At 34.5% G+C, this 17,677-nt stretch overlaps 2 protein-coding genes across 2 annotated transcripts; one reads left to right on the top strand and one right to left on the bottom strand.

Moving 5' to 3' along the window:
* Positions 1 to 1,121: 1,121 nt before the first annotated feature.
* LOC104097114 (uncharacterized protein At2g02148) lies at positions 1,122 to 7,983 on the bottom strand. The gene is made up of 9 exons (XM_009603639.3): positions 7,871 to 7,983; positions 7,436 to 7,710; positions 6,346 to 6,469; positions 5,905 to 6,246; positions 5,179 to 5,341; positions 3,643 to 3,763; positions 3,479 to 3,544; positions 1,790 to 2,044; positions 1,122 to 1,393 (listed from the first exon to the last, which is right to left on the bottom strand). The coding sequence occupies exons 2-9, from the start codon at positions 7,625 to 7,627 to the stop codon at positions 1,292 to 1,294; spliced, it is 1,365 nt and encodes a 454-aa protein (XP_009601934.1). The 5' UTR covers positions 7,628 to 7,710; positions 7,871 to 7,983; the 3' UTR covers positions 1,122 to 1,291.
* Positions 7,984 to 14,667: 6,684 nt separating this feature from the next.
* LOC104097109 (pentatricopeptide repeat-containing protein At5g13770, chloroplastic) lies at positions 14,668 to 16,709 on the top strand. The gene has a single exon (XM_009603628.4). It carries the CDS (start codon positions 14,734 to 14,736, stop codon positions 16,591 to 16,593), a length of 1,860 nt encoding a protein of 619 aa, XP_009601923.1. The 5' UTR covers positions 14,668 to 14,733; the 3' UTR covers positions 16,594 to 16,709.
* Positions 16,710 to 17,677: the final 968 nt, after the last annotated feature.

Here is a 17,677-nt window from a genome sequence, read left to right as displayed (position 1 = left end):
GAAGCCAAAATTTTCTTCTTATTATTTTATAACATTAGTGTCTATATTCGTTTGTGTATACCTAAACTAATTCTTCCCATCGAGACACTCCACTTTTGGCCAAGTTTTTTTGGGCCCTCTTTTTTTTTTGTCAAAAATTGAGGTGTTTGGTCAAGCTTTTAGACAGAAAAAAGTGCTTTTGAAGAAAAGCAGAAGCAGATTTTGAGAAGCAGAAAAATGTAGCTTTTCTCCAAAAGCACTTTTCTGAGAAGCATTTTTGAGAAAAATACACTTAAGAAGCAGTTTTCAAAAGTTTGGTCAAACACTAATTACTGCTCAAAAGTGTTTTTCAAATTAATTAACCAAACACAAACTGATTTTCACCAAAAGTACTTTTTTGAAAAGCACTTCTCAAAATAAGTAGATTTTAGAAGCTTGGCCAAACAGGCTATTAGCCGAATAAAAGAATTCAGCTAACCTATATGGAATTTGATCCTTGGTTCCCCTGTCACTCGATCTTAGGTTTCCTTGTGACTCAAACTCTGCAACCATTAATTAGCTTCCATTGGTTAAATTATTAGTATTGTAGATTTAATTACATTACCCATGCTTAATTACAGAAATACTCCGTAGTTATTTTGAGCTACTGAACAAACCGTGCTTGTAGTTAAAAGACTTTATTTAAATGTTAAATACATTTATTGAGTTATATAATCAGATAGTATTTTGCACCAAAGTGTTTAACTGGTAAGATGATTATGATGTCAACAAAAAGGTGTGTATAACTACTGTATGCCATAATTTCTATAATCTCTATCTCTATAATATAATTAGAGTGAGTTTGCTGTCTTGCCCATTGTAAGGCGACACTTTACCCCCCCTTAAAAATAATTTTCAAGTGTTTCATCCTCACAGACCCAAGTCAATAAAAAATAAATAAATGAAAGACTTACAACTAGGTCTCATCTTAAAAAGAACAACAATAAGAATGCATTACAATTTACAAGTAATTACGTGTTCATGCCAAAGCATACCCATCCAACCCCCAACAAAAAGAAACCCATTCCCCCCCCCCCCCCCAAACAAAAAAAAAAAAAAAACAATGACCAAAAAAAAAAAAAAAGGAGAACGAGAGAGAGAGAGAGAGAGAGCGAATACAGTGCAGGAATGTATACATATTTACAAGTAACGTACAATTCAAATTAGTATGGTCATTGAGAATTAGTATAGCCGTTCTCAACTTGTTTGTGGCTAAGGTGTGGTTGTTATTGTAATGGGTATAGTTCACATTGGGAGACTTGATGAGTTCACATCAAATTCCTAACCTCTTTGTACCACATTCTGAGCAGAACTTAGAGGTCTCTCTCAAGTAGGGAGTACCACATTCATCGCAAAACTTCGCAGGACTTGTAGGCTGCATTATCAATATGGTTGAATAGGTTATTAAGTCGGTATTAAAGATATAAGAATAGAGCAAATAAATGATTGGAAAAAGGCACTTCTCCTCCTGGTGAGAAATTAGATCTTTAGAGATAACAAATCGCAGTGACAGTCCGAAAAAATTGAATGTATGGTGCTTTTCCTCAAGCCAACAACAAAATGTATTTGTGTAGTCAATTAGATAAAGATTTCAAAACCAGATCAACCAATACTTTGCATGATTAGTCGAGGCATGAAGCTAAAGTTTTTTATATTTATAAGTAGGCATGAAGCTGATGTTCTTTTTATAAGTAGGCATGAAGCTAAAGTATATGACGCAGTGGTGCTTTGACCTTGAATCTTGGAAAATCAACATAAAGAGATCTCTCACCATTATATGCATACGCCCTCCTACATTGCCAAATTGTTGTAAACAAGCCATGTGTGGAGAAATGGATGGCGACTGCTGAGGCTGAGCAATTTCAGGCAAATGTGACTGAGGGCCACATTGTTGATTGTGAGAGAAGTGGGCTATATGTTGACTTTGGTTGATGTGGTGCTGGTGGTGGCTCTGCTGAAGAGGATGAAATTGAGCCTGATGGGACAGAGGTTGCATATGCTGCTTTGGGGTAGTCTGCTGACTCTCCTGTGGCAGAAAAGTAGTTGAACAAAACAAGTATGAATCAACAAACATAGATATATAAACATCTGCATTGTTTTAAAGGTAAACTAAAGCACCGAAGAAATGCAGCATTGGGCAACACATGGCAACAAAAGCACAGTATAGTAGGCACTGATATCTGTTTAGGTCCTATCAAGTAACTCATAACTATTGCAAAATGAATCCCAATGAGCAAAGTTTGCTGCCTATTTATCCACTGGAGCAGAACTTGTGGTCTCTCTAAAAAATCAGTTCCCAACAAAAATTGGCTTCACCATTGAGTCTAGTCCATTTGGACCTAGCAGGACAAGCATGGTAATTCTTCAACCTGTTAGGTCTGTGATGACAAAGTTTCAGCTCAGGAACTGCTAATGCTGATTCCGTGCAGTTTTTAGTAGAAGGATATAAAGCTATTTAGGAGACGAACGGTACTAAGTTCCCTGACAACTTATACATTTATTTAATCAGCAGTTTGCTGGAGATTTAGAGCACAAAGGAAGCAAAGAAGAACAAAAAGTGGCTCTTTGTGCTAATTAATAATGATGTGAGAGTAATTATAGCTTCTTAAAGGATTTTTGGCGTTGTACAGGTAACCCTGAAATTAAAAAAAAAACATAAATAAAGCTTAAAACTTAACCAAAAATTCAAAGAAGATAAGAATTAAAATGAAATTTGAAGGAAACTAAAACATCTGAGATAGCAAAGAGGACCCTGCGGAAAAACAGCAACCAGAAATTTGAAAGTCATCTAAGAAGCATTGATTGTGTCTGTGCATTCCATTAATACTTTTGGCAATTCATGAATCAACTCATCCAATCAGTTTTGGAGTTGGAGATTTAGTTAGATATTCTTATGAGCTATTCTGTTCAGAGAAACTGATGCATCAAAGCAATTCCATATATGTCTTGGGTGTGCTTCTGGCTGCTCTTTAATTCATTCAACCATGACACAAGGGCACATTAAAGTAAAACACGTGTTATCATTTTCTCCATCTTGAAGCTCTAGTTAATAGAAGAGGGGCCATTCTGTTAATGGTAAGAAATAGAAATGTACATGCCGATAAGCATATAAACAGAGACATACAAGTTCTAATAGCATAACACGAAGCTAAAAGGTGCGGTTCAATCAAAACCAGCACAGTGCTAAAAGAGGTCAGCAGAACTGAGAACCAAAAAACAGTAATACACCTAACAGAAGGAGTTTTAAATGTGTACTTAATTGTTAACGTTGGCACTCCAGTAACAGGTACTCCTATTAAATGAGAGTTCAAATTACAAGCATCCTGTATGCAGCTAGAGAAGAAATCTGTTTCTTCTTAACTATTCTCCGATATATAGCATAGATGTGTTACACGTGTTCTAGTTACCAGACGAACAACGTTCAAATCAATTAACACAGTGGATAAGATAAAAAGCTTACTTCACTAACAGAGCGGTAGCTTTGACCGGCAGATAATGAAGAATCATTGTCTGTGCTGGTGAATGCCTGATATACATGAGCAGAAAAACTTTCTATCAATTTTCGGAACAGCAATAATAGGAAAAGGGATATGTATGATGACTACCAGGATCATCAAAACTTACTGACAAACCAGTGATGTTGGAAATTGGGTTTGACGCACGTCTATACTTGTGTCTTGGAGCATAGAATTTATAGTCTCGAGGGGATATTGCAACTTCATTTCGGCCTGTCATTCTTTTGAACCTAAACAAATAGGAACATGGGTCAATTTGAAATGCTGATATTTTATGAATTAAAACATTGATTTACACCATCATACTTCATTTTACGAGAAACAATGATTCACTTAAAGAAAATGAAAAATACACTGTAGTAGGACAAGATGTCCTTAACTGACAAAAAAGTACATAAAAATGATTAACTTCTAGATTTTCTATCTTATTCCCGTATTGTCATCAAGGTCCACTTACATAATCATTGCAGTAAGAGAACAGTAACAAAGTCAATTGCAGTTAGCTATATTTGAAACAAACTGCCAGATTTGAAACAAACATTAGATGTGGAAAAGCTACTTAAAGCTAATTGGACCTTTGAAGGAAATAAAGATAAAGTGCCAAATAGTGCATGCTTTTACTGTCCTGTGAATGTCTTAACTGAAGAAACAAGACAGAACGTCAAACCATACAAGCAAGAAAAGATCAAATATTTAACAATCTTATATTGTACCGTGTTAAAATTATAAAAGGATATTCATTTCAAACAAATTATAATAGGATAATCCTGTCGTAAGAGCAGCACTTGGTGCTACAATCAATAAAATACCTTAACCCTTTAAAAATTGACAATGTCTAAAAGGAGCAAAAATATTATAGTTAGAAAATGAAGAAAGAAAATATCAAGGCACTATCTATTCATGGTGGAATAAAGAATACTATAGACGAGGAGAAATAGGACGCACCACAAGGACAATGGGGTACGAGTTAGAATGATACCTCCAGAACATTAGATTTCATGTGCGATCTAAACTGGATCAAGGTGTTATAGGCCTACCAAACCAACACTTTTTGACTAATGAAGGGAAATTTCGTCAAATATATCTTTGCACGACAATTACATTCAACCATAGTCCTATAGTGAAGTTTCATAATTGCAGAAGCTCAAAAGAAAATTGTACAGATTAAACTTCTAGATCTGCATAATTCTCAGCATTTGAAGAAATTTCAGATATTGGACTTTAATATGCCAATCTAGAGCAAATTGCACCAAAGAATGAGATCGTCGTCTGAGTTAGTCAAAATTAACTTTGCACAAGCAGTATTTATTCTGCTACCTTCCAGAACAGAATCTTCATATCATCTGGTACACCCAGAAATCTTCTCTAGAAAATTATATGACAAATTTCTTTCACTTGGATTTGGCACAGAGCATATTTACTAACCCAGAAAATATAAGTCACTGTGGAATGTAAATTGTCTAGAACAGATGGCACTACTGCCAAGATAAAGAGAAGAGGACACAGACAATACGTATAGCAAGATGGATCTATTATCTCATGCCAAAAGAGCTAATAATAATAGAAGACCGCAATTCTAGGTAACAATAACAGATTAATCAAGATTAATGCAACATCCACATTTAAGATGGAAAGTTTGACATACCATTCTGCATCATCAATATGTAAACTTGCTGGTTTCTCCACAATGGCTAAACCATTAACCACTACAAAACGAACACGCTTCTCCTCCTGTATCACTAATTCAGGAAACCTTGCCCTTGTTTCAAAAGATGTAGCCAGCTCCCGTCTTTTAAATACACAAGGTCCTAACAGCAAAGTAAGAGGTTAACCCAGAAAATGAAATGACAATAACAGGAGTCAGTATCTTTTGCAGTTCAATCTTTGTCAGGAGATGACAATTACAGGAAACAACATTTTCTTTATCTCATATTTGTCAGGAAATAATGATATATGTAACCAGCAAAAGAACAGGAACACAATGAATAATGAAAAAACTAGAAGTTGAAGTTCTAAACTAGATGCTTCTAGTGATCCAAGATTCCTCACATCTTCATGTTTCTACATAAAAAAAGAATCTGTTTTCTGATTCATTTCTTCCTATTCATCTTTTGCCCGCTATTTCCTCTCATATGCTCACATAGATGATGGGGAAGCAACATGTAGAAAAGCAACAATGGAAGCGCAGACTAGCTTAAAATTTGAAGCTGACACGCACAACAGTAAAATTAGCCTTCTGCAATTCCAATGAGAAATCAGATATATCACAGCAAAATGGCTCAAATGGGAGGACAAATGTCATGTGATGGGAAAAGGCAAAGACCAAAACTTTAAGTGTCTCCACGAAATTTTGGAACCTTGGATGTCATACCTTTTCTAGGAAATTTTTTAGCAAGCTTTCTGTATAAACCACCAGCTGCTTCAAGGGCCACACCGATGGTCTTTTCACGCATGCCATTTAAAGAAGAGAGCCTTACATTCACTTCATTAACCAATGTCTCGTACATGTTAGCCACATACATCAAGGGCAAAACACATGCAGCATCACCTTCATAACAGATTTCTCTAGACTTCCTCTTGCTCATTTTATCTTGTGAAGATTGAGCTGCAAAGTCAGCCTCTGAATCGACAACTTCAACTACACGCGGTCTTATGAAATGATCTACGATAATGTCTAAAAATCTTGTCCTTGCTGTTTCAATTGGTGAAATATCTGGTCCATGAAAACTGGCATTAGCAAATCTAAAACTAACGGTCATCTAGTTTCATTCATCCATTTAGCAATCAACTATAACATAAAATCCCCAATTACCATCAATAGTAACAATATTGTAGGAACCCCCTGAAGATCCACTATTCTCAATGCTAGTGCGATCTTCCTCCACCACTATACCGTGAAGTGGTAATGAGTTTCTGAAGGATTCATGGAGACACTCCTGAAAAAGTATAGTGCCATTAGAGTTCATGAATAATATGAGAATATGTACACTTGGGCCCCTAGGCATTGGTATAGGCTTCCGAAGTGAAAAGGTCAGTTATTTCCATAAAAAAAACAATGTTTAGCCTAACTAGTAGAGAAGCTTGCTTACTCCGGCTAATTTGGCACAATTAAAAAGAATGCAAATGTCAAAAAAACAAGGCGAATTCCACTAATTTGGCACAATTAAAAAGAATGCAAATGTCAAAAAAACAATCACATGGAAGAAAGTTATCTCGAAAGACCTAAACTATCTAGGACTCCATGCAGACCTAAATGGAAATAGAGCCGTAGTGGAAGAAAAAGATCCATATAGGTGATACCAATTAGCTTAGAATCTCAGATTAACGCTTAACCATGTAGGCCATGCTTACTTTAGGTCTAATCTTCGCTAGGAAGCGTTTAATCTTATTACAGATTTGTATGCTAGTAGAGAGAACTTCCAGTGTTAGAGAATCTAAATTCTTGGATATTGGAAGAAAACAGCTATAATAGAGACGTGGATAGCGAAGATTCATACAACTTACCCTAACTAGCTTACGGTCGAAGCATAGTTGTTGTCTTGTCAAATTAATAAATTATAAAGGTATGATAGGGGTAACTAGATATCATCAGCCTCACCAAATAGGATAATTGCAAACCGGACATTTTTTACAAACCGGGTTACTCTGCCCACTAAGGCTTATACAGAATTTGATTGTTTTCCCTCAACATGGATTTGAACCTAAGACGTCATGATTCTCCTCCCACTTTATTAACTACTAGGTCACACCCTAGGCCTTGGGTGCAGGATAATTGCAAACCCAACATTATAGTTATACAGAAGTATTTCAAACTTGCATTTTTACAAGAAACTGAAACAACAACACATGATAAATTACTTAAAAGTTAAAACTGAAAACTGAAACTCAAAAGGCACACTCACAACAGCTGTGGAGTCTTCGCCATTGTCCATGCTATCCTCGGTTACATCACCGCCTCCACGATCAACATCATCACCACCAGCACCGCCTCCGCCACTAATACCCTCCGCATTGAGATCATGCAATGAGGTTTCAATGTACGAATCAGCCGCCGACCTCATATCGTAGTGCTGTACCGGAACCCTAGCTCCCATTTTCCCTATCAACTCACCAGTCTACAGTCTACAGCAACTAAAGTGCCTCCAAATTAAGCACAATACCGCCTTCTGCTCAAACTCTACATATAAAGTTAAAATTGTTCAAAATATACACATATATTTAAACTAAACGGTGAGTGATAGACTGAGCAAGTGGCCGGCGTCGGCCCTTTAGGTGAGGCCGACGGCGGAGTAAGCTGTGGAATTTGAAGCAGGGATTTTGATTAACGACTATACAACCTTAACAGAAAGCCGAGCCTGAGATTCTGCGAAGCAATTTCCGAACCTAATTCCCGATGTTTCCTTATCAGTATCCGAACCAAAGCCGGTAGGTCAGTCAATGTACATTGTGTATCACGGGTAGTTGAGTAGGATCATAGCGGGACCCACTAATAGGTACGCTGCACGTGCATATAAAATGTGAATTATCTGACCCGTAACACATAACTAATCTTATTTTCAAGCTAGTTAATTTTATATTTTAAAGAGGCTTACTTATAGTTTTTTATTTGTACAAAATTCTATACACTAATGGTGATATAATTTAACCCCCAAAAAGAATTAAAAGTTCTAAATTTGAAATTTTTTTAAGTTATTAAGCACTTTAAGAAGAAGTTTTTATAGAACATAAATATTATTGAACGTTTAAAAATTATGAGTTTCAAAAGTCTTCGAAATCGTTTGGTTTAAAAATAAATTGTGCAAGATTTATAATACAGAAATAATGTATTGAATATAAAGCATGTATATTAAGAACATGTTCGGCCAAGTTTTTTGGAGGTCAAAAATATATTATTTTTGTCAACAAAAATATTTATTTGAAAATTAAAGATGTTTGACCAAGACAGAAAAGCAATTTTCATCAGAAATAATTTTTTAACTTTTATAAAGAAGTTACAAATTCTAACTTCTTCGAAAGAAGCAGAAAATTAATTTTTTTTCAAGGCATAAATATTTTTATCATAAATTTATATTTTTTAAATTATCCTTCATTAGTATAACTTTTTCTTTATCTTTTTTCTTTATACTGTCGATTTTTCCCCTTTTTATTTTTATAGTATTTTTATTCTCTTTTTCGTATTACTGTTTGGAATAATCTCTCTACTATAAATAAATCAATTCTTTAATCTTTTGCCATTTCTTTTTTTTTTTCTTTGTTTCATCGCTCTTTGAAATAACAGGGCTAGTGATCAGAATTAAGCTTTTTCTTCACAAGGTATGATTTTTTTCTTTTGTTGTATGCCAATATTATATGATCATCAGTTTGTAGTTTTATCTATATATTTTTTTGACGTGCATGCATATATTTTAGTTAACAGAATGCAATACTGCTTAGTTTGTTATTTTCTCAAGAGTAGATAGTGCTTTTTATATATGTAACTTGTAATAACATATTTCCTTACTAATATTATTGCAAGGGTGACGAGGCATGTGTCTATTTTCAAGAACCAATTCGGTTTTATACCGGACCGTTCGACTACATAAGCCATTCACCTAGTAAGGAGATTAGTGGAGCGGTATATGAGTATGAAGAAAGACCTAAATATGGTGTTCATTGACCTAAAAAAAAGCATACAACAAAAATCCCGAGAGAAGGTATACGGAAATTTTTGGAGGCTAAAGGTGTACCTGAAGCATACATTAGGGTGATTAGGGACATGTATGATAGAGCTATGACCCGGGTTAGGACTGTGGGAAGAGACTCAGAACGATTCCCGGTTGTGATGAGGTTGCACCAGGGATTATCCCCTAGTCCATTTTTGTTTTTCTTGGTGATGGACGCACTGGCGCATCACATTCAAGGGGATGTATCATGTATGTGTTTTGCAGACGACATAATTCTGATTGACGAGACGTAAGATGGTGTTAATGAGAGGCTGGAGATTTGGCATCAGACCCTTGAATCTAAAGATTTCAGGTTGAGCAGGACCAAGACAGAATACTTGGAGTTTAAGTTCAGCGACGTAACCCAGGTAACAGACATGGATGTGAGGCTGAAGCTCAGATCATCCCCAAGAGAGATAGTTTCAAGTACTTTGGGTTTATAATACAGGGAAATGAGGAGATTGATGAGGACGTCACACATCGTATTGGTGGTTAGACCAACATTATTGTATGAGGCGGAGTGTTGGCCAGTCAAGAATTCTCATGTTCAGAAGATGAAAGTAGCTGAAATGAAAATATTGAGATGGATGTGCGGGTACACCAGATGAGATAAGATTATGAATGAAGTTATTCAGGAAAAGGTAAAAGTGGCCCCCATAGAGGATAAGATGTAGGAGGTGAGACTGAGATGATTTGAGTATGTGAAGAGGAGAAACACATATGCCCCAGTTAGGAAGTGTGAGAGGTTGACCATGGTGGGCTTAATGAGGGGTAGGGGCATGCCAAAGAAGTATTGAGGAGAGGTGATTAGGTAGGACATGGCATGACTGAAGCTTACACAGAACATGACCCTTGATAGGGGAATGTGAAGATCAAGAATTAAGGTGGACGGTTAGTAGGCAGTTGCGCGTGTCTGTTCTGTTTCTCAGATCGGTAGCAATAGTGTTAGCATGATATCTCTTTATTCATGGATTTATGGTATTATTTACTATTTGATTGTATTCTTTCGTTTTAGTTTTAATTTTTTTTGATATCTCGTTGTTGTTACCGCTTATTGCTACTAATTCTTTTTATCTTGTCTTTAGTCAAGAATTTATGCCTCTCTGCCCTCCAGGGTAGGGGGAAGGTCTGCGCACACACTACCCTCTCTATACCCCACTTGTGAGAACTGATTGGGTTGTTGTTGTTATATATCTATATGTTATATTGATTAAATCTTTACAATATATTTTTTTATGTTTTATAATTTAATTAAATTAAGATAAAAATACTTAATTTTGTATAATAAATATTTAAATTTATTTTTCTCTTTGTTCTTTTTAGTAATTTGACACTCAAAAGTACTTTGTGAAAAGATTGACCAAATATAATTTGCTTATTAAATATTACAAAAAGCACTTCTCAAAAAATTATCAAAAAAATACTTTAAAAAAAAATAATTTTCAACAAAAGTATTTTTTAAAATAAGTAGTTTTTGCAAACTTAACCAAATGAGCACAAAACTCTCATTAACTTTTAGAAGCTAGAGTTATACACGTGGCTTCCCTTTGCAGTGATGGACATAGATTAAAGATGAGCATGAAGTTGTTCTTAAAAAAGTTATTCGGTGAATTTAATTAAGGGAAAAGGCTCAAAATTGCCCTCGTAAGCTTCGAAATGGCTTACATGTACCCTCCGTTTGAAAATGAGGTCATGTATAACCTTGCCGTTAAACAAGTGGCCCACTGACACCCTTTTACTAACGGCTCCGTTTTTGGCCTATTTTTTTCTCGAAAAATCTGCAGCACGACACGTGTCCTCCTAAACCACCCTCCTTAATTTTTTTTACCTGCCCCCACTTGTTTTACGTACCTTCCCCACCCCTTCCACACGAGATGGGTCATTGTCATTACCTATTTCGTTACTCCTTGCCTTTCACCATTCTAAGAATCTAGAAAGTAAAAAAGTAGTATACATAGTATAAAATTTAACCCAATAAAAAAATAATCTGATCGACATGCAGATAGTGATTACGTTGTTCTCAATTTTGCATTAAACGCAGCGGAAGTCTTCGACATGACGAGGAATGGTGTGATAGTACGCTTTGATTCTAGAAGCTAAATCTAACACCGCTAGCGGCCACCCTTCTCCGCCTTACGTCAATTATGCCCAGTTGAATTATATTACGTGCAATTTCATTTGCAAATATTTAGGTCTCATTTATTATCAAGATAAAGTAACTCTGCTCCGACAAAGATGAGAGACTAATGAATGATAATTTTTGTGGTGAAAGTGTTGAGGAAGGTGGGTAAAATAAGTGAGGGGGCAAGTAAAAAAAAATTAAGGAGTGTGGTTTAGTGTCGTGCTGTAGATTTTTTGAGAAAAAAATAGACCAAAACGGAGCCGTTAATAGAAAAGGGTGCCAGTGGATCACTTGTTTAACGACACGGTTATACATGACCTCATTTTTAAACGGAGGGTACAGTTAAGCTATTTCGAAGAATACGAGGGCAATTTTGAGCCTTTTCCCTTTAATTAATCACAAGAGAGTAATATCAGGAACATGGCCGGCTGGAGGGTCAAGCCTCTAAAACAAAGGATTTAGGCCCCCCCTCCCCCCAGCTTTTGAGGCCCCATTTTTTATTAATAGTGTAATTTTTATTATTCTTTCTTAACAAAATACCATTGAATATTGTATAGTAAAAAGGTACACTATAAGGTTTTTTTTTAATATAATGAAAGAGAACCATTTAGCCATTTTATATTGGTGGAAAAAAGACATGACATGTAGACTATCAACAAGATGACATGGCATGGTACGTGAAACATCGACGTGATGACAAGTGGCGTTCTTAATTAAATGAGTTAAAGAGTGCGGAAAAGGCACGAGAGAAATAGCCATGAGGTTGAGGAAAAAACTAGACCTGGCAGCTTTAAAAGGAGAAACATAAACGAAATGAATAAAGGTTGTGAAGAAGGGGTTACATACGAACTTGTTATAAATTATAAGGAAGGAAAATCGGTACAGTTACAAGGAATCTTTAATCATAAATGTTTCCGTTATGGTTGTACATGGTAACGAGCAATCATGGCAATTAATACCATTAGTGAGCCCGAATTAAGTAAGAGAGTCGTTATAATTGTATGCTCATATATAAGGACTGAAATCTCATTTGTAATGGCAAGAATCAATTATTGAAATTTATACGGTTATTCTTTACTTTACTCTCAAAATTTTGAGCTGTAATTTTGGGAGTGATTATCAGTTCATTTCATATTTTCTTTGTCAATTATTTTCATTACTTGATTTATTCTTTCAAATTATTGGGAAAGTGAAGTAAATCTTGGTTATCAGTAACCCAATTTCTTCTAGATATTGACTTTGACCGAGAAATCTATTTTTGGGTTAAACACATTCATTTCAAGGAAATCTCGAATCAGGTTATATTATTCTAACTTTTTATTATCTTATAATTAAATTTTACCATTGTAAATTTTATTTATAGACGTATATTGATTTTCATTGAATATTAGAATTGAAATATGTAAACTAAAAATATAAATCGGATTATCTAAAACACACGAAAAAAGAGAGGAGATCAAGAACTGAACCTCAATATAATCTTAAAAAAAGAGCTATTTAAACGGGGTCTTAAAGATGAATCAGATAAGTTGTCAATTGAAAAAGAAATATAAATAGAATAGATTATAAAAACTTATTAACAACTTTGCATCTTAAAAAACTAAAAAAAATACATTAAAGAAAAGTATATATGTGATTTTGTTTTTCCAAAAACAAATTAAAGGCCTCTTAATAAGTTTTGCTTTAGGCCACTAATTTGGTTGAGCCGTCCCTGATCAGGAAGTGCAAATTGCTCGAGATATAATTAGTTTGTATTACACAAAAATTGAAATAAGGAGGCAAACATAATATTATTATATGGGATGTTAATACCGTAAAACCTAATACTCCCTCCGTTTCAATTTATGTGAACCTATTTTCTTTTTAGTCCGTGCCAAAAAGAATGACCTATTTCCTTATTTGGAAATAATTTACCTTTATACAATGATTTATAGCCACACAAAATATATGTGACTCATTTTACACCACAAGTTCAAAAATCTTCTCTCTTTTCTTAAACTCTATGTACAGTCAAATGGGTTCACATAAATTGAAACGGAGGGAGTATATATGAAGGAAGGTATCTTAAAATTATTCCTAATTAATAAAAAAAAATATTATCTCCTTTTATTGTCAACTTAATAAAGTTGCAACAACCTTTTTCAAGTTTTTTTAGTTAGTGTGAAATGTTATTATTTGTTTTGTTTAGTGACACAGGATGATAGGAATGCATCTAATATTCTTTACTAGTTCTCAATTTTTTATATCAAATTCTAAGTTACAATTAATTTTTAGTTCTCCAACAAATTAAAGGTTTTCTTTACCACATAAAATCGCCATGCATATGATGAACAACAGACTATATATATGATTATATTATTTAAATTGCACTTCAAAACATAAGTTTTACATTTTGATCTCATTGTGGAATACAATATTCCGTTCATTTGTACGATATTTATCATAAAAAAATGTTTTATCATAAATTGGCGTTTATCCAATTCCTAAAATGAACATATGCTACATTGGCTAGTCAAGTTGTTGGCTGAACTAATTTTGGAATTTTACATAAATATTTCTTATATTTATTGGATAAAGACCATGAAACTTACTCTCATATGCTCCTTCAAGTGTAACTAAGGTAGTCTACCTAGTTAAAACTTACTCGCATTCAATATTCACATCAACCAAATGAATATAAAACAAGTATTTATCATATCTATCACTTAATTATAGTTAAATGATTTTTATTTTTATTTTTATTTTAATTATTAAGATTAAATAACTTTAAGGACCCATTTGTCCATAAGAATTTTTTTACTTTTTTTTGGGGAAAAAATCACTATTTTCGGAATCAGTGTTTGTCCATGAAAATTTTAAAATTCACTTGAAGTTGAATTTCTGAATTTTTCGGAAATTGAAAAAACTCCAAAAAGTTGTCTTTCAAAATTTTTACATCAAATCACTCATAAAAATTCAAAAACAGCTCCAAATTGCATTCATGTCTAAACACAACTCTAATTTTCAAATACCATTTTCACTTAAAATTCTTTTTCACTTTTTTTTCAAAATTTTAAATAACTTATGTACAAACCCCACTTAATCTAACGTAAATTTACTGTGTACATGCCGTTGACCTGGCTAAATTCAACAATATTTGCAGTTTGATATTCATTTTGCATAGACAAAAATTATGTGGCTGAAATCTACGGTGATAAGTCTAAAGTCCATAACCACACACGTGTCAAACAACAAGTGGTCAATACAAGCCACATGCATGGCAGAATCTGGAACTGATAATGTTTTTACAATTTCCTACCTACGTAGATAATGCAAATACAAAGATCTCATTACATACAAAAACTCATTACTCTTTTTTCAGTCCAATTCTTCTTCAATGGCTATTGCCAAATCTTCAGATTGGTCATTTCCACCTTGCATTAACTGTAAAAACAGAATCTTGAAACCAAAAATATGCTATTCTTGTAAAACTCTACCTTTCCTCTCAAATATTTACTTTAATTCAAGAACTCTGGTTGCTAAATCCTCTAGCTGTTCATCTCCTGTCTTAGAAGAAAAAAGCCAAAAAACACCCTCAAAAAATTCCAAAATAATAGAATTGGACTTAGAACTTCAAGATTATACTACTACTCCTACTACTTCTACTTGTTTGACTGATTCCAAGGATTTGAATGGTCTAATATGCAGTTTACTTAAAGATCCTCAAACTCAAGGAATTGGATATGATTACTATGAGAAAGCCAAGGAAAATACAGATTTTAGACCTGAAAAATCAACACTAAAGCTTCTTATCAGGTATTTGGTGTATTCAAACAAATGGGGTTCAATTATTTCATTGTGTGAAGATTTGAGAAGTTCTCAAATATTGCCTGATAGTTCAACATGCTGTAAATTTATTACTAGCTGCATAAAAGCAAGAAAATTCAAGATTGTAAATAATTTGCTTGAAGTGTTTATAATTTCTGATCAAGAACTTTCTGTTTTGGCCTTTGATTCTGCTATGAAAGGTTACAATAAGTTGCATATGTATAGCAGCAGTGTTGTTTTGTATGAAAGAATGAGATCTGCTGGACTTGTATTAGACCCTGGCTGTTATTGTAGTATAATGGAAGCACATTTAAAAATGGGGCATTGTGACAAAGTTGTGGCATTTTTTCAAGAATTTGAGAGCAGGAAAATAGTGTCCACACCTTATTATGCTCAAATTTACAAGAATCTGTGTGAGTCATTAGGGAAATCGGGGCGCGCTTTTGAGGCTTTGGAGTACTTTAGAGACATGAACAAGAAGGGAATTCAAGAGGATCATTCATTTTATTCCATACTTATCTGTGGATTCGCGAGCATTCGTGAAGTGAAAATGGCTGAGGAAATTTTAGAAGAAGCTGAAGGCAAGAGAATGCTGAGGGATCCAGCTTTGTTCTTCAAACTAGTATTGATGTATATTGAAGAGGGGTTGATGGAAAAGGCTCTTGATGTTGTTGCAGTAATGGCTCGGGTAAAAATCCGAGTCTCTGATTGCATATTTTGTGCAATTGTGAATGGCTTCTCAAGAAAAAGAGGTCTTAGATCTGCAGTTAAAGTGTATGAAGATCTTTGTTCACAAGGCTGTGAACCAGGTCAAGTAACATATGCTTCAGTATTGAACTTATATTGTAGGCTTGGATTGTATTCTAATGCAGAAATGGTATTTTCTGAGATGGAGCAAAAGGGGTTTGATAAATGTGTAGTGGCTTATTCTAGCATGATTGCAATGTATGGAAAAACAGAAAGGCCTAAAGATGCAATGAAACTTGTTGCAAAAATGAAAGAAAGAGGATGTCAACCAAATGTGTGGGTATACAATGCACTTTTAGACATTCATGGAAAAGTTCTAAACTTAAGGCAAGTGGAAAAAATATGGAAGGAGATGAAGAGAAGGAAGATTTTTCCGGATAGGGTAAGTTACACAAGCATTATAACTGCTTATAGCAGAGCAAGGGAATTTGACAAGTGCTTAACATATTACCAAGAATTTACACTAAACGGCGGAAGAATTGATAGGGCAATGGCTGGGATTATGGTTGGTGTTTTCTCTAAAATGAATAGAGTTGATGAGTTGATTGGTCTTTTGCAAAATATGAAGAGAGAAGGCACAAAGTTAGATGGGAGACTTCATAGGTCAGCTTTGAATTCTCTGAGGGATGCAGGGCTGCAAATTCAAGCAAAATGGATGCAAGAAAGTTTTGGTGCAACATGAGTTGTTTTCCCTTTGTAGATACCAACTGTATGGTGTATCATATAAAGTGATTTGACAATGGAAAAATTACATTGTGTTGATGCAAGAACTAACACAGATTTGCCCATTTTAAAGCATTGAGTCACTCCTTAAAACTGTAGAATTACTTGTTGAATTATGACTTATACTCATAGTTTGATGCATTCTAAAGAATGCAAAAACAATTCCTATCCCATCAAGCTTTGAAAAATATATACCATTGTCGCTGTCAACCATGTATAGATGTGGGGGTGGGGTGGGGTGGGGTGGGGGGTGGGGGGGGTGAGATCGCGATTTATAGTACTCTTCATGTAATTTCCTGATATGTAAAGCTATTCTTGTAGTTGAGCCACAAGTATCTATGAAACAAAAATACTGCAAATCTTGCATCCATATACTTGTTGAAATTTCTTTACTGATGATATTCCATTTCCTGCTGCTTTTTGCTACCAAAAAGGTTTGTTGATAAGTCATTTCTATTTCGATAAAACAAACATTACATTATTTACAGGTCATTTTGGTTCTATTTCAAAGATGAGCTAACTGATCAGGGTTTTTTTTTTTTGACGACAGAGAAACTAGAAAAGAAAGTCAAAAGATTATTCTTCGTCTATCATTCGTTTTTGTTAATTCTTTTACTCCAATGCCTAAAACAATTATATTTTGCACTGAATTCATGCAGTGAACTCTGCAATCCCTCTGAAATTACCAGTGTTGTGAGTGGTGACTTGTTATCTACATACAAACCACAACACTAGATTAATGAAAGCTTAAACTGTTACTTCCAGATAAATTAGAATTCAACAAGTTGTCCAAATGAAACATAGATGACCAAATAAGTGAATGCAAATTGCAAAATCTTGAGGGTATTTTAGCATGGTCATTCACTAAGGAGGTCGACCGCGTTTTTTACCTGGAGCATAAATATATGTGAGAAAACATCATAATCTCAATAAATATGAAATTTTGAACCCATAATTGCAAATATGCAATGAATTCGTGCAGCGAGGACCAAACAAACTCATCCCCTTCAGTTTAAATTTTGGATCCACCTTTGAAGGAGGTT

The sequence above is a fragment of the Nicotiana tomentosiformis genome, chromosome 4, assembly GCF_000390325.3.
Source record: "Nicotiana tomentosiformis chromosome 4, ASM39032v3, whole genome shotgun sequence".
Taxonomy (NCBI): domain Eukaryota; kingdom Viridiplantae; phylum Streptophyta; class Magnoliopsida; order Solanales; family Solanaceae; genus Nicotiana; species Nicotiana tomentosiformis.
The sequence above is the reverse complement of the archived record's forward strand: the minus strand, read 5'-3'. Positions and strand labels throughout refer to the sequence as shown.

Bases quoted from the DNA above. Each gene is read 5' to 3' on its own strand.
- LOC104097109 (XM_009603628.4), top strand. From the start codon at position 14,734: ATGGCTATTGCCAAATCTTCAGATTGGTCATTTCCACCTTGCATTAAC.
- LOC104097114 (XM_009603639.3), bottom strand. From the start codon at position 7,627: ATGGGAGCTAGGGTTCCGGTACAGCACTACGATATGAGGTCGGCGGCT. The intron at 6,470-7,435 runs GTGAGTGTGCCT...ATACTTTTTCAG, and splicing joins GCGAAGACTCCACAGCTGTT to GAGTGTCTCCATGAATCCTT. The intron at 5,342-5,904 runs GTATGACATCCA...CTTTGCTGTTAG, and splicing joins TAAAAAATTTCCTAGAAAAG to GACCTTGTGTATTTAAAAGA.